Source organism: Phyllostomus discolor, chromosome 8 (assembly GCF_004126475.2).
Source record: "Phyllostomus discolor isolate MPI-MPIP mPhyDis1 chromosome 8, mPhyDis1.pri.v3, whole genome shotgun sequence".
NCBI classification, from domain to species: domain Eukaryota; kingdom Metazoa; phylum Chordata; class Mammalia; order Chiroptera; family Phyllostomidae; genus Phyllostomus; species Phyllostomus discolor.
Window position 1 is genome coordinate 88,399,605 of NC_040910.2, and position 15,125 is coordinate 88,414,729.

Genomic DNA, 15,125 nt, shown 5'->3' on the forward strand with positions numbered 1-15,125 from the left:
GCCCCCTCCCCCGCCCGGAAGCTGCAGGAACCTCAGAGACCCAGCGGAGGGAATAGACACTGTTATTGAAAAGTAAAACTAATTAGAAAGTTGCTGGTGGGGCTGTAGTCTAAATCTGTCCTCTTTAATCAAGAGAGCTGAAGATGAGCAGAAAAAGTTTATTGCTGTTTTCTTCTTATTTGCTTTATTTATTGTGAGCAGCCAGCAGGGGCAGTTAAGTGGAAACAGCCCGAAGCCATCTTCAGTTCCCGGATGGCTGGACAAATACAAAGACTACAGGGCACAAGTTGTGTTTGCCCGGCACTCGAACCGGCTACCCCTGCTCCCAGCTTTCTTGGGCATTCATCATAAAGGGGCCAGCCCTCTCCTCTCGCGTCCCTTTCTGCCAGGGTTGTCCTTATTCCTGGTGAATCGGCAATGGGTACTGTATCCCAGAACATCAGCCTGAAAGTCCTGGAGTTCTCTCCCTGCCCCCTGCCCCCCACCCCCAGGCATCAGTGACCTGCAAGGGGACATGGCGGGCCCAGTGGCCACCTACTAGTGAGCGACCTTGGGATCATTTTGGAATGAGTCCTTCATCCTTCGTTTGCCTGTTTAAAATTCACAAGTTACATATTGCCAAGGAGGGCACCCCCAAGCCAAGGCCTGAGTTTAGCTTGAAACACTGAGTCCAGATTGGTAGAAATTTCAAAAATAATCCTGGGAACGGCGGGAAGAGGGGGGAGAAGCAACCCAAGATGGTCATGCCCTAAGTACCTCCACAACGCGTGGCCCCCTGGGGTCCCCAAGCTCCGTGGCTGGCGCGTCTGGGAAGGAAAGTGAACGTGATTATGACTTCTCCACGTGGACCTGCCTCCGACACCAGGCCTGAGACGAATGGTCACCTGTGAGAACATCCCAGGGGCGACCAGGAGAGGCAGAGGGAGAGCCAGAAAAATGTTCACGTCCTTCAGCTGCTTAATCCCACACCTGGGAAATCATTCTGGGAAGTAATTCAGAGAAGAAACAAACGATACACAGAGACATTTATAGTAGCATTTGTTAGCGCTGGAAGCGATTATAAATGCGCCTTGGACAGATGAGTCGGCCCGGGATGGCGTGTCCCCCAGCGGCACTAATCTGACTGGGAACACTGGTAGCTGCAGAGAAAATGTGTTTGCAACAGCGAGTGAAGAGCAGACTGCTCCAAATTATGTTTCACCACTCGAAAATGATATAAAAAGCCACAGGGTCCACAGAAAAATAAGAGCAATGTTCGCTTCGGGGTAAGAGGGATGCGGATGCTACTTTCATGGACTTCCCCTCCCCCCAAAAATACATTATTTCAATTTCATATAGGGCTCCCGGGAGCTTTTCCAAGTGTGGTGGTCACTACTGCTGTTCCCCAGGTATTCGGGGTCTTCTTCCTTCTGGCACACGTAGGATGGTACCCCCGGCTCCCTCGTGATTGGGTGGGTGGGACTTGGGACTAGTTCTGACCAACGAGGTCTGGGTGGATGTGCTCCCAGGAGGAGCATTTGAGTGCTCGAGCGAGACCCCTCAGAGCCCCTGTTCTGGCTCTGCCACAGCAGGACCAGGTGGCGCTGCTCCACCAGCGTGGGCGCCTGGGCGCCTCTGCCGACCCACAGTGAACGTGCGGCCTGAGCAGGAGGTAGCTAATCCACATTTGGGCTGGGGGATCATGTCAGGTCTCTAGTCTAGAGGTAGTCACACGCTTCACAGTGACTGGAAACATCCCAGGCCATGGCGTCTGCCCCCCTTTATTTTCAGAGGTCCCCACTACCCATTGCGCAGGACGTGAGTCAGGCTTTTTAAAGTAACAGTCTCACCCGAGCGGTGGAGATCTCTTCCTGTGCTGCGTGCACCAGCAGCCCAGCGCCTCCCCGGCGTCCACGGCGCCACTGTCCACGGTCTGACCACCGGGACATGCGTGGGAAGTGGCATCGCCCAGACTGGCTGCAAGTCCAAGCTCCGAAGTCAGGGTGCCTGGGCTTGCTTCCTGGCTCCTGGACACTCCAGCTCTATAACTCCGGCCAGAGCACTCAATGGAACCTCAGTGACCTCCACTCTGCAATGGGATTAATGGCACCTGCGTCATGTGGGGTGCTTGGGGGAATGAGGGGGTGGCCCGCAGCATGCCGGGCACAGAGGAGACAGAGCCTGGGACCTGAATGTGGCTGCCGCTGTCATCCTCCATGGTGCTCTCCCAAGTGCCGGCCGTTCTTCCGTGTCGGGCAGTGCGGACTCACGGGAGTGACAACAGAACTGCAGGGGTCAGGGCCTGTGTCCTCCCTGGGAGAAGCCCCCGTCCTTGGGGCCACACAAGGGTGGGACACGGGGTAAAACCCCAAGTCTCTGCCGTAAAGACAGGTGGTCTTGTGGCTTCTGCTATAGCGTAGGAACCTTACTGCAACAGATGAGCCTAAGGGGCCTCTACAGACCCCCACCCCCCACTGTAATGATCTGCATTGGGTTAGACAGCTCTCCTTACTGCAGGACTTCTCAGGGCCTTTAGAACGTATCCATGCGAATCTCCAGAAAAAAAGTTTGCAGGTGCAAACTTGACCCGGAAATATCCCGAGGGATCAATGTCCTGAGAAATGTTCACTGGGCATGTCAGGGGCCATCTATCCTGCCCTCAGTGGGGATACAGCTGTTGCTGCGTGGTTTAAAAAAAAAATCTTCCTTTGACCTGCAGTGGGCCTGGCCCAGCCGTATCTGTTTCAGAAACCAGCACACGTGGGGAGGCTCCGTGAGCAAAGCTGGCTCCCATGCCAGGAGACCGGGAGGCAGGCGTCAGAGCCAGAGCCCCGCCCAGAACGCCCTGACAACTCCTGTCTCTCACTTTGCAGGGAAAGAAGGGCTCCGGCCTCACTGACCTCGTGGTCTTCAGTGAGGAGGGCCTTCTCGCTGCCTCGCTTGAGGAGGATTCCTGAGAAGTGTTTGGTAGGGTTTTTCTTTGGAGAAAGGTTTTGTTAGGCCTATGGCTTGGATTACCTGTCACTTGGCCCCTGTGGTGTTCCTGCCACTGGTTCTGAGCGTCACCGGGGAGGCGGGGTGAGTCCCCCTGGTGTCTTCGTCATTGTCAGTGAAGCATACCAGCACACGACTTCATGGGCGTGTGACCTATGCGGTCACACGGGGCCCGAGCTCAGAAGACTCCTGCACATCAGGTTTAGTGCTCTGCAGTCTTGTGAGGGACCCCTCATTTTCACTTTGCTCTGAGACTCACAAATTGTGTAACTCATCCTGACCAGTGGCCCCAAGGAGCCACACTGGGAGCACTGACTGGTTATCTGGAAGCAGGGCCTGCTCACCTCCGGGGCACCATGACATTGCAGAGTGCGTACACACAGCGAATTCGGAGCAGGTGGGGGCCCTGAGCAGAAACCACACCATGTTTGTTTTAGTTACGAAAATTTCATTGGCCAAAACACAGCCACATACATGGATCGCTTGTCAGGGAAAACAAGATGTGTTGTGGTTGGCGTGCAGCGGGTGGTCAGAGGAAGTAGGCTACAGGACATCAGGGGAGAAGGTTCTGTGGGGTGGACCGTACAACTGGCCTCCACTGGAGTTCTTGCTGGCTGCAGCCACACCCGTCCCCCAGCCTGCCCTGCCCTGCTCTGCAGGCAGATGCCGCACATCCCCTGCCGACACAGGTGACCATCCTCAGCCTGCGTTCCCCGCTGGGGTGTCTGCCCCCAGCTGACGTGCCTGGTGGGCACCAGGTGCCAGGTGCTATGGCACTTCTGCCCATGGGGACTCTGTTCCTGCTCTGCTCTGCGTCACTCACAGGCAGGCTGATTTTCACTCTCTCGCCCTCCTCACGCTCCCACCAAATTAGACATTCTCAATGCCAGGCACTTACAGCTGGAAAATAGGCCTATTTATATTCTTAGACCAAGGGGGAAAAAAAAGGCGTACATGGCATCAGTCACCCCACACCTGGCCCAAAGGTAGGGTTCTTTATAGACTCGGCATCTTTCCCACTGGTGGGTAATGGCTCCCGTGTGCTGGACCCACTCCCAGCGCCTGTTCAGGGCTGTGGTTGGGGCAGAGGAGGGAGGTCGGGGGCCAGAGAACAGGTGGGGGTGGTTGTGAGTGGTGGGTAGGGAAGCTGGCCTCTCTCACTCAAGGGGGCTGTTTGACAGGAAGGGACAGCCGTCCTGCTGGTGACTGCACAGTTGTCTTTGGTCCACGAGATAGCTTAGACGGAAGCCCAACTCTGCTGTTATCTGAGCCCTAACCTCATCAGCCACAGTGACTGGGAGCCCTCCTTATAATGAGAAGGAAAACACAAGGTGAAATAGGATTCTCTCTACACGGGCTGACCCTGGTCTGCCTTTTGCATGCTAAGTTCGAGGTTAGCTAAGTGAAAGGAGAACGTTAAGCCATTTTTCCTAAGCCCATCGATGCTGTGGGTTGTCCAGAGTGACGAGTAATTTGCTAATCCCAGGACTGAGGGCGTGCTGAGCTCACCCGTTCCTCCTGAGGTTCGCAGCGGCCCTGCCCCCACGAAGACACTCCATCCACCTCAATAACAATACTAGTACCGCTAAGCACCCTTCATTGGGCCCTTACTGGGTACAAGACAAATATCAGACTCACCAGGGAACCCCACTGTGCAGACGGGAAAACTGTGTCTTAATGAGGTGAGCCACTTGCCTCTGGACAACCAGCTAGGGGGTGAGGGGGCTGCAGTTCTGGTTTAGACCTACCTGACTTCAAAGCCATGACCTCCCACAGTGCGTCTGTGCCCCCACTCCCCACTTGGGGATGCAGACCCGGTGGAAAAGGACAGGACAGCGTCCAGGGTGGCTCCGTGTTGGATCCCAGGGGCCCGAGGAAGTCCTCTTTGGCCACATGCTGGTGTCCACTTAACCCCCGTGTTCAGAATCCAAAGGCATCAGTGTTTGCCATGCCCCCACCTTCTGAACACAGTCATCTGTAAGCTGACTTGATGGTAATTAGACTTTTAACACATAATTACAAGAGTAATGGATGAATTATAATTCACTTGCAAATCGCTCAAAGCATTACTCAAAAACATTTTTCTTAAAGATTGTTTCGAGTTGCCCCGGGTAAGATAATTAAAGGCACAGGAAAAACAGAGACACTCATCCCGCAGCCTAATTACAGACCGTCGACTACACCCGCCGGCGACCGCGCTGCCTCTGCAGCCTGTGGAGCTTCTCGGCGTTGAGCTGGGGCTTCGGGCGCCACGTTAATAAATTGCCTCAATGTTTTGCCTCCTTCTCTCTTCCGCAATAGCCTCCGTTTGATGGCGAAGATGAAGACGAGCTGTTCCAGTCCATCATGGAGCACAACGTCTCGTACCCGAAGTCCCTGTCCAAGGAGGCCGTTTCCATCTGCAAAGGGGTGAGTGGGTGTGGGTTCCCGCTGGGCTCCGTCACGGCCCGGAAGGGTCGACGGGCACCGTTCCCGGGCTTCTCCGCAGAAGGGCAGAGAGACCACTAACCTGCACCACTGCCTCCGGCCACTAAGAGCTAGAGCTGGGTGACCTGCAGGGTGTGGTGGGGAAAGTGAAAGCCTGGAAAGTGGGTCAACACCCCAAAACCTCTGGAAACCCTGGCCCGGTCAGCGTTCATTTCCCGTCCACCTCAGGGGTCCTGGTGCAGGTCACCAGAAGTGACCTCGAAAGGTTAGAGGATGTTCGTGCTCTTCGTCGCCTCCCTTGGCACGGGCCCAGTCAGTCCCGTGGTCGCCTCTCCACTTCTGAGATGTGCGGGTGATGCACGTATAGAGAAGGGCACAGGTCATCAGGGCGCAGGTCAGCGAACTGTCCCCGAAGGAGCACACCCATGTAACTGCTCGGCCTCCGCACCCCAGGAGCCCCCACCCCTCCCGCCTTGTCGTCCCTCCCGGCCTGTCCCTGCAGAGGTGGGCCGTGCCTGCTTGAACTTGGCACACCTGGGGTCTTGCTCCCTGCACCCCTCGGCATGGTGCTGGTGAGGCGTCCTGGCGTCCTGCACGCGGTTGTGGCTGCCTTCTGCACCCTGGGCACACTCCCTGAGTGAACGCAGCCCCTCCTGTGCGTTTCTCCGCCCCTGGTGGGTGCGAGGGTCGTTTCCTTTTGACTTGGGGCAGTTCCAAGTACACTGCCCTGAGGCTTCTGGGTTATGTGTTTTGAGGAACATGGGAACGGATTTTCTGCTTATTTTTGTCTACTTTATTAAGGTATCATTGATAAAATTGTAACATATTTAAAGTGTACAGCGTGATGACTTGATATGCGTGGCCCTTTGTAGCCGCGCCTTCCTGCTCTGCAGAGCACACCAACCACAGGTCAGGAAGATTCCAAAAGAGCAGTTACGTGGCTGCTGATATGCATTCGGGAGCCAGGCCCACGGTGGCCGTGTCTGCACTGAACAGGGACAGACTTTTCTCTCGTCGCTGCTTCCTAAACAGCACAGTATAGCAGTTCGTCACATAGTGCTCGCACGGCGTTAGGTAGCAAAGGTAATCTAGAGGTGACTTAAAGCATTCGGGAGGCTGCACGCAGGTGATGTGCAGACACTGTGCCCTTTCACGCATGAGGGACTTGGGCGAAGGGGATTTCGGTGTCCACAGGGGAGTCCTGGAACCAGTCCCCCGCTGATACCGAGGGACAAGTGTACATGATAAAAGGGCCCCACAGTCAGGCTGACTCGCTCATCACCTCGCATAGTTAGTTTTGTCCCTGAAGTTCTACTCCCTTGGCACATTTGAGTCACACAGTACATTACCATCAACTGTGGGTACCACGACACACATCAGCTCCTTTCTCCTGCCTCCTAGCTGATGACCAAGCATCCAGGCAAGCGGCTGGGCTGCGGGCCCGAGGGAGAGCGGGACGTGCGCGAACACGCCTTCTTCCGGAGGATCGACTGGGAGAAACTGGAGAACCGGGAGATCCAGCCGCCCTTCAAGCCCAAAGTGGTGAGTCAGGGGCAGGCCTGTGTCTGAGCCGTGCTTCCCCAGATCCCAGAGGTGTCCCACCCACCCATGTTTTGGGGGAGGAGAGATGCAGCCAGTGACCCCTGGCCTCTGCAAGGGGAAAAAAGTGGCCAGGTACCTGCCTTGCCCTCGTTCTGAGACCTGAGAAACCGGGATCCCTGCTGTGACTCTGAGTGTGAGGACAGACCAGGCAGCTGGAGGGGCGGAGGGGGCGGGGGCTCGCTGCGCTCACCACGCACTCCAGCAGGACAGCTGCTGAGCACCCCGAAAAACTCTTGGAGAGCCAGGGCAGGTCTGCTCTGGGTTGGGGTCTCATGGACTTTGCACCCTTTGCTCCGAGTCTCCAGCCATCCTGGATTCCCCTCGCACCACCGCCCGCCCCCCCACCCCTCAGTGACTGCCACACACCAGACTCCGATTGCTGGCTGCAGCCTGCGCTTGCCTTTCTGAGTGTATCTATCTCTGGAGAGAAACTGGGAGTCTTACGACATCAGCCTCCTCACTCACACCCGCTGCCACTTTGCAGTGTTTCCAGGGAGGCTGCCTTTCCCTGCATCCCACGTCTGAAGGCCAGACGGGTCTGGGCCTTGAGGCTCAGCCACCGGCTCGGCCAGCCTTGGGTCATCACACGAGGCCTCGTCTCCCGAGACTGCACACGGGGCGGCTATATTGCACAGTTTCAGAAGCACTTGCTGTGTGGGTTCAGCCCAGATCTCTCCTCACAGGGCCCTGTGAGCAGGCACAGGGACCCTCCAGGGGGCTGAGTTACTGACCGGGCCGAAGGGGGTGGTTGTGGTGGGGGGGCGGGAGGGGGGGCTCCGTAACACAGCTTTATTCTTAGAGCAGCTACTTCCTCAATATGCTTACGTGTTCTCTACTCCAAGAATAAAACCGCGGGTGGTCAGTCCATTGATTTTATTTTTCCAAGACATTTTTAGCACAAAATGAAGAAAAACTAAAATTAATCAGGTCAGCTGACTTTCTCCCGAGTCATCATTTCAAATAGAGACATTGTGTCACCCCACCTTCGCGTTAGCCAGGCCCAGGCCCCGAGTTCGGGGGCGCTCACAGGGGCCCTTCCCTCCGGTTCACAAGGCCTGGTTTTAAGGCCAGGGAGGGGCGTGACAGAGACCAGTGGTACTGCAGCCCGTCTGCACGGAGCAGTCTTCTAGGGACTTTCTTTTCCCGTTCCCTGCCTGGCAGCCTTCTGGAACCGACTGTGAGAGGTGCTCCGTGGGCAGGGCTCACACGCAGCTCAGTTCTTGGAGACAGCAGAGGCACCCCCTGGGACCCTGCTCTGAGTACTCAGCAACATCCCCTTTCCAGAAAGAGACGAGGTGTGGCCCAGTCACCCTCACACACACCTTTCTCTGTGTATTCCTGCCTGGCTTTTAGCAGGACGTTGTCCATCTGCGTGGTCACCTACTTTTTGTGAACACCGCAGCCCTAAACTCACATGCAGGGGAAGCCAGAGCACAGCTTGGCTCTGGTGGCTCACATGTACATGGTTCCCCGTGGGCCGTGGGAATCACTGGAAGCACCGTTTCGTGTGGAAGGCCTGTGTGGTGGGAGCTCTGGTCGGAGGGTGAGACCTCACCTGCCCTCCGCGAGGTTTCTCAGGCGGAAGCTGGGGAACCTGGGTGCAGAGAAGGAAGAGCGGCTAGGAGAGTGCAGAGGGCAGGAGGTTGGTACCCAAGGGAGATGCAAATGAGAGTGGAGGTGGAAGCCAGTGGCTATAGGATGAAGCAGCAGATGTTTTTTCCAAATGCAGAAGAGGGCCCAGGGCAACGAGATCATTAGGACAGCCCGGGGACGAGAGTTGGGGGGGGCTCAGTTTGCCCCACCCCACACCAGGCCACCGCACGGCAGCAGAGATGGCTCTGAACTTCCGGTGAAGGGAGCACTTCGGCAGCTTCCAAGACATCACTCGGACCTCTCAGTGCCCACCTGAAACGGAAGGACCACACGCCAGCTGCAGAAGAAAGCCATCGCTCTGTGAAGTCTGAATGTTGCAGAGACGGCAGCACGTGCCAGATCGGCACCACAGCCGAGGGGAGCGGAAAATTATTCCTAGACGTTGTCATTAAAAGTCAAAAGAGTTTACTGACAAAGTACAAAGCTGAGTCTTCTCTGACCAGCGGCTTCGTTATTTCAAAGATGTGGCAGCACCAGCAGAGCTATTGCTGTGGCAAACGTATTGCTGCCAGATTCTACCAAACGTGTGTGCAATGAACCGTTTCGGACAGCACCTGTCCTCTGAGCGGTGCCGACAGCCCTGGTGGGCGGAGCTCGTCTGTCTTGGAGCGCGTTCAGTGCTTCCTCAGCAAGTGCTGGTGAAGCACTTTCCCTGAAATGGAGGCTTTGGTTATTTTTGATGCCAGCAGGAGGCCCCGGAGCACCCACAGTTATCTGCAGGGTGCTTCTGGAGGCCTGTTTTGTGTGCATGAGCTCAGGAGTCTCATTCCGTTGTGTTTTTTCTGAGGGTTTTTTTTTTTAATTTTTGAATCTCCAATGAAAGATGATTTCAAAGTCACTGACTTCCCTGAGAGAGTAAAGGACTCCTGTCGCCGGACCAAAACGGAGCGTCTCCTGAGTGATCAGGGCTCCCACAGTGTCTCGCCATCCTTCTTTGCCTGCCTGTCAGACAACATCACAGAAACTAGACTCAGGCTCCAGGGGAACAGAGCTCCACCTTCAAGGCCGGTTCACGACGCTGTAGGTCTGTGGAAGGCCGTTTCAGGGCTTTCTGTGGCCTGGGTTCTGTTCAAGGTCTCACATCAAGTAGAGCAGGGAGAAGAGGGCGACCGTCACCCAGGCGCAGAAGTGGAGGTGGAGGGGAAGTGCCCGCAGCCCGGAGGAATAACATGCACTGCGGTGACCCTTTGTCAGGGAGGACCCTGTGTCCCCAGAAGGCCACCAAATGCAATTGTGAAGATGATTATGATTTTCTGGAAGATGAGGGAGATCGCCCTGGGCTGGTTTATTTTGTAAAACGAAATCATCTGTGTTCTGCTCTCTGGGAGATGAGGTAGCCAGCGAACTCTCTCTCCTTTACGGAAAACAGCGCAGGGCAAGCTGGTTTCGGTGTCCCTGCGAGAGACGCAGCCCCGAGGAGCCTCGCGCCACCACCGGCACACGGCCGTTGGCTCAGCACTTGGCTAGTGTTCTGAGTGAAACACTGGAGTCATCAAAAAGAGGCCCGTTCAGGAGATCCCATGGAAGGAGCTTCTTCTTTTAAGTTCAAAAAAGAGGTCGCCCTGAAGCGGTGACTGTACTTGCTGAAAGAGAACTGAGAGGGTCCTGGCTGCCTGCCGGTCCCAGGTGACCTAGGCGGTGACGCGCCAGCGTCCTGAGCACCCGCTGAGGGAGAGGACCGCCTTCCTTCTGCTCTGCCTGGACAGCGAGCGGCCCTGCCCTCAGGGGCACCCGGCGTCACTTCAGATTTTGTCGGCTTTTATCCCAATGTATTATTCATGGGACTATAATGCCCTGCAAATTCCCATTCTTCCTGCCCGTGATACATAACAGTTTAGACAAATATTGGAAGTGGAAAGTTAATTGATTTTTCATGTTTGAATTCCATCCATTGGCACCAAGGAGCAGAATGTCTAATCTAGTTCACAGGCGAGACCAAAGCATTCACTGTACTTAAACGGTTGTGGGCGAGAGAGAAATTCATCTATAAAGTTAACACCGAGAAATAGATCCCAGAGTTGATAGATGAGCAAAGTGCTTTGGAAATAGGCCTGTCATTCACGGGTAGCCTTTCTTGGGAAATTACTGTCGTGGCATCAAAAAGAGACAGGAAAAAATAACAACTTCCATCAGGACGTCATCAGTCTTGCAGCGAGAGCCAAAGAGCTGAGCCCGTCACCAGCCCGAGGAGGCCCTGCTGTGGCTCCAAAGGCCCTCATCTCACCGTGTCTTCCTCCGGCTCCTTCCTCTGGCTTATTCGGAGAGCTGGACGACAGTTTAACTAGCAAAGTGGGCGCAGTGCTTTTTAATTCATTTTACTTACTTTAATGATTTCTAATTTCTGGCTTGCAGAAGAGTTGCAGGAATCGTTTGAAGAGTTGCTGTAGACCCCATACCCAGAGGCCCTAAACATAGCATGTTCCCGCATCAGCTGTATCAGTTCATTCTTTACGTCTGACACACACACACGTATTTTTTTCCCTGAATCCTCTGAGAGTACGTGGCAGGCCTAATGTCTCTTTCTACCTGAATAATTCTGCGTGTGTTCCCTACAACGAAGGGCGCTCCGTGGCACGGTGCCCTGCTCATCACCGCTCTGAAGTTGCTTGTGCAGAGCCGCAGCTGTCCAGGCGAGGGGCTGTCGGACGATGACGCCGCTGGCTGCCTCCCACAGCATCTAATCAGGCCTCTCAGGTGGCAGGCAGGTGCGTTCTCCGCCTTCCCACGGAACCAGAAGCAGGGATGCCAATTAAAAGTGAGATTCATCAGACTCGGAGCCTCACCGGCAACGTCGGAACACTGACCCGCCTGGGGAGATGAGAGCCTCTGCCACATCCGGACGGACTTCGGGTAGATTTAAGCCTCGAAACCAGCCCGAGACAGCAGCTTCTACTTGGTTAATTAGAGGCGAGAAGTCTTCCTTTTCTTTGATAATTACTCTCCCACATGTGTTTCTGCTTGAAAGAGAAGTGGGAAGAAAGGAGACATGTAAAATAATAGTCAGTATAAATAAGCAGCTCTGGGCAAGGCTTGAGGAGCTGCCGAGGTGAGAGGTGGGATAAATGTGGACCCCATGCACCCCGAGTCACACGAGCTGACGAGCTCCCGTTGTCGGAAGTAGTGGTTCCAATCACAGTGGTCGCTGAGTCCTCTAAGCTGGTCATTTGTATGAAGAAAGACCGAGCGGAGGGCATGGCGTTGCTCCACAGGATGCAGCCCAAGGTGCACCACAGTCTCTGCCTTCGTGCCCACATGGCCCTTGTGCCCACGAGCAGCCACTCCTTTCACGAGTGGCTCATAGCCTGGGCCTGTGCACAGACCCATCAGCAGAGCCGTTCCCTGTGGCCAGAACTGGCCCTTCCCGAGGGAGGCTCTAAGGCCACCGGTGAGAAAAGTGCTGTTTAACTTTGTGTCGTTGGGAAACCGTAGCCTGTTCCATCTCTCACCACAGTTACTATTAAAATACCGGCTCTGCATGGGAAAACAATCAAGCAGTAGAGACAGACATAAGAGGAAAAGACTCCCTCCCTCCCTAACTACTAATGTCATTGTTCAGTGTCTTTTCTGGAACCTTCTGGACAGTTGTACATGCGTGTGCACGTATATACAAGCGAGGTGGCAGCAGGCGCCCTGTTTCGCGCCTTGCATCTTCCAAACAGCAGCACGTCTCCGTGGTGTTTCCGTGTCGGCTCCTGTGGGTTTGTGGCGTCCTTTACACAGGCCATTCCGATCTGGAGTTCCTAAGCCAAGCTCTGACCGTTTTCCAAATGCTCTCCCCTGTCCGTTCTTGTTCTCCAGACTTTCTGTACCAAAGCGCACTGGCTTCAGTGGGCATCCAGGCCTTCGGTGAGCACGTTTCCAGAGCCTTGGGTGACTGACCATGAGCGAGCTAACCTCACTCCTTAACCCTTAGCGTGTGTGCCTGCTTGCACTGGCCGTGCACGGAAGACCGTTCCCTGAGCATGCTGACCTCCTTGGAGAGGACAGGCCCAGGGCTGCTGCCCAGCGGCCCCGCGCCCTCCCTGGATGGTTCTGCAGTGTGGACATGACCTCCCGGGGGCCCAGGGCAGCATGCGCCCACTCCCCTCTGCTGCGGGTTGTTTAATTGGATGAAGGCAGCGTACAGCTGTGAGTCGGGGCGCCATGCACAGGTGCTGGCGGTGCTCTCACTAACCCACTGCGCTAGGACCTCGGCACAGGGCTGCGGTCGGCCCCCAGAACTGGGACTTGGAATGTGGCTAACGGCGACCCTGAGACAAAGCACATCTGGCTGCCTTGAGGGGTTGTCGGAGATGTGCCCACCCTGATGAGTTTCCTTTCTCTTCCCTGTTGCTCCACGCCTGTTCTCTCGGTTCGCTGCGCGCTCTTCCTGCTCTTCTGGGTTTGTGTGGATTTGCTTTGTGATGGCGGTGTTTCCATGCTACTCACACGCCCCAAACCCCCATGCCAGTGACTGTGGGGCTGCATTCTGCACGACTGAGACACCAAGGTAAAGGTCAGGATTGAGACCTACCCGTGCGGTTCACTCTCGGTGGCCCCCCCCCCCGCCAGGTAAGAATCAGAGCCGGGAAGCCGACCTCCGCAGCACAGGCTCAGACTCAGCCTCCTCCCCGAGGCCCGCTGCCCAGGAGGCAGGATGCAAAGCGTTGTGGGTGGACCATGTGCCACGCGGGGAGGGAGCATTGCAGTCCCACATGCCACCCGGCGTCGGCACCTTCCTGTGCTTCGTCACGCCCTTACCGTGCCTGCCATCTCCTGGGCTCTTCTCAGTGGCGCTGTTGACCAGATGGCTACCCAGGAGTTAAGTCCCGACTGCAGAGCTAAGGAAGGGGGTAGACGACTCTTGGTGTTCCCTCACGCTGCATGTGGTGATCACAGACCTTTCCCTGCCGGGCACCTGCTGCAGGGCGGTGTCACGCCTGATCACTAGGGAGGGCAGCACACACGGTGCTCCCTTCAGTCCTCGCAGCAGGCTCGGCAGGTGGGCACTCCCATCCTCATCTTCCCTTTCCTGTGGGCTGCCCAAGGCCGTACCCCAGGCTTCTGAACTCCGGTTGGGGCCTGCACCCCATTGCACCTCCCATTTTCCCTCGGGAGTTGAATGTGGCCCCGTAAACGCAGATGTGCTCTGGTCTCCGGGAGTGCCAGTGGGACTGTCGGGTTTGGGCCACTTGCTGCTGCCCTCCCCACCCCCATCTCTGTCCCACATCCCAGGTGCCAGAAGCCTCAGCTGGTGAAAGGGAGGGGAGGCCCTTATTGCTGAAGACAGTGCACCGGCCAAGGAGTTTTTCTCACAAGTTGCACATGCTGCCTTTAGCTTCTGGGGGTCATCAGGTGGCCTAGCGCTCTGAGGCCAAGGGCCGCCCATACCTGCCTGTTGCTGTCGTGGACAGTGGTGGAGGCTGCCCTGCCCGTGGCCATGGCGGTCACCTTCCCCTTCAGCCCTGAGGACTGCTTGAGGACGTCTGCAGTCTGGCCGGCTGTACTTTTCCGTCACGCCATCACTCGTTGACATGCTCACCAGTGCGTCCCCAGGCACGGCCAGGGCCCCCGAGCCCTTCAGTCTCTGTGCCTCCTCCTCCTCCCTCTCGGACCCGGACGGCGCCGGGGCCCTTCGCCCACAGGCTGACGGTTGTGAGTGCGGTTGGCTCACAGGTGGTGGGCAGAATCCTTTCTACCTTAAAAATGCAGTAGCTTGGTGAAGCTGTTGTTTAGCGTTCCCCCAAGGACCAAAGAGCTCTGACTCCCATGACACTGTTCAGTAGGTTGGCGGTTCCCCACGTCTAGGAAAATAGACATTCAAGGTCTTCTCCAATGTGACTGAAAGGAGGGCGTCCGTCTCTAAGCCTGATTGCACTAAGAGGTGTGGAGGGCTCATCTTTCGGGCATTACGAGATCCTCCACGGTGGGAAAATTAGCGCTGCTGCTCCTAGTCCTGAACTTTGGATAAAAATAGCTGTGCTCCGCCCCCGTCCCTGGTGAGGGAGAAGTGGTGTGATTTTCCCCAAGCGTGAAGATTCTTTCTGTGTCCTGGGTCTCATCGGATCCTCCGGCTCCACCTCCAGCTTCTCCGGGGCTTCCCCCTGTGCCTCACACGTTACAGCCGCAGACGCGGTTCTCATCCTTGCCCTCCGCCGGCCCTGCCTCAGGTCTCCCCGCCTGAGTGAACAGGTTTTAAACCCCTTCCACTGGCTAACACCTGATCTCTCTCTTTGGGATCAGGGAAATTCCAACACGATGTCGATCTTGAACTAGAAAGAAGGGGAAGAGGTTTGCCGCAGCGAACAGCCTTGAGGCCCACAGTGACAGCCCAGTGGCATGTGACGCAGAGCAGAGCTGGGGCTGACCTGGTCTCCTCAGCGCCCCCTGCCCCCGAGGCTGCAGCAGGCCCAGCGGGAGGCTTTCCAGCGGGCTGCAGTGCTCAGCTGTGCAAGCTGTGGCCACCCTCCAGAGCGACCTCCTCTGGAGGT

The 15,125-nt window shown here is 56.1% G+C and overlaps 1 protein-coding gene across 1 annotated transcript in view; it reads left to right on the forward strand.

Moving 5' to 3' along the window:
• Positions 1-15,125, forward strand: part of PRKCA (protein kinase C alpha) — a 356,244-nt gene that overhangs the window by 332,163 nt on the left and 8,956 nt on the right. Inside the window, exons 15-16 of the mRNA XM_028520046.2 lie at positions 5,275-5,382; positions 6,802-6,942. Of these exons, the coding sequence (XP_028375847.1) occupies positions 5,275-5,382; positions 6,802-6,942 (249 nt within the window). The remainder of the gene's footprint in view (positions 1-5,274; positions 5,383-6,801; positions 6,943-15,125) is intronic.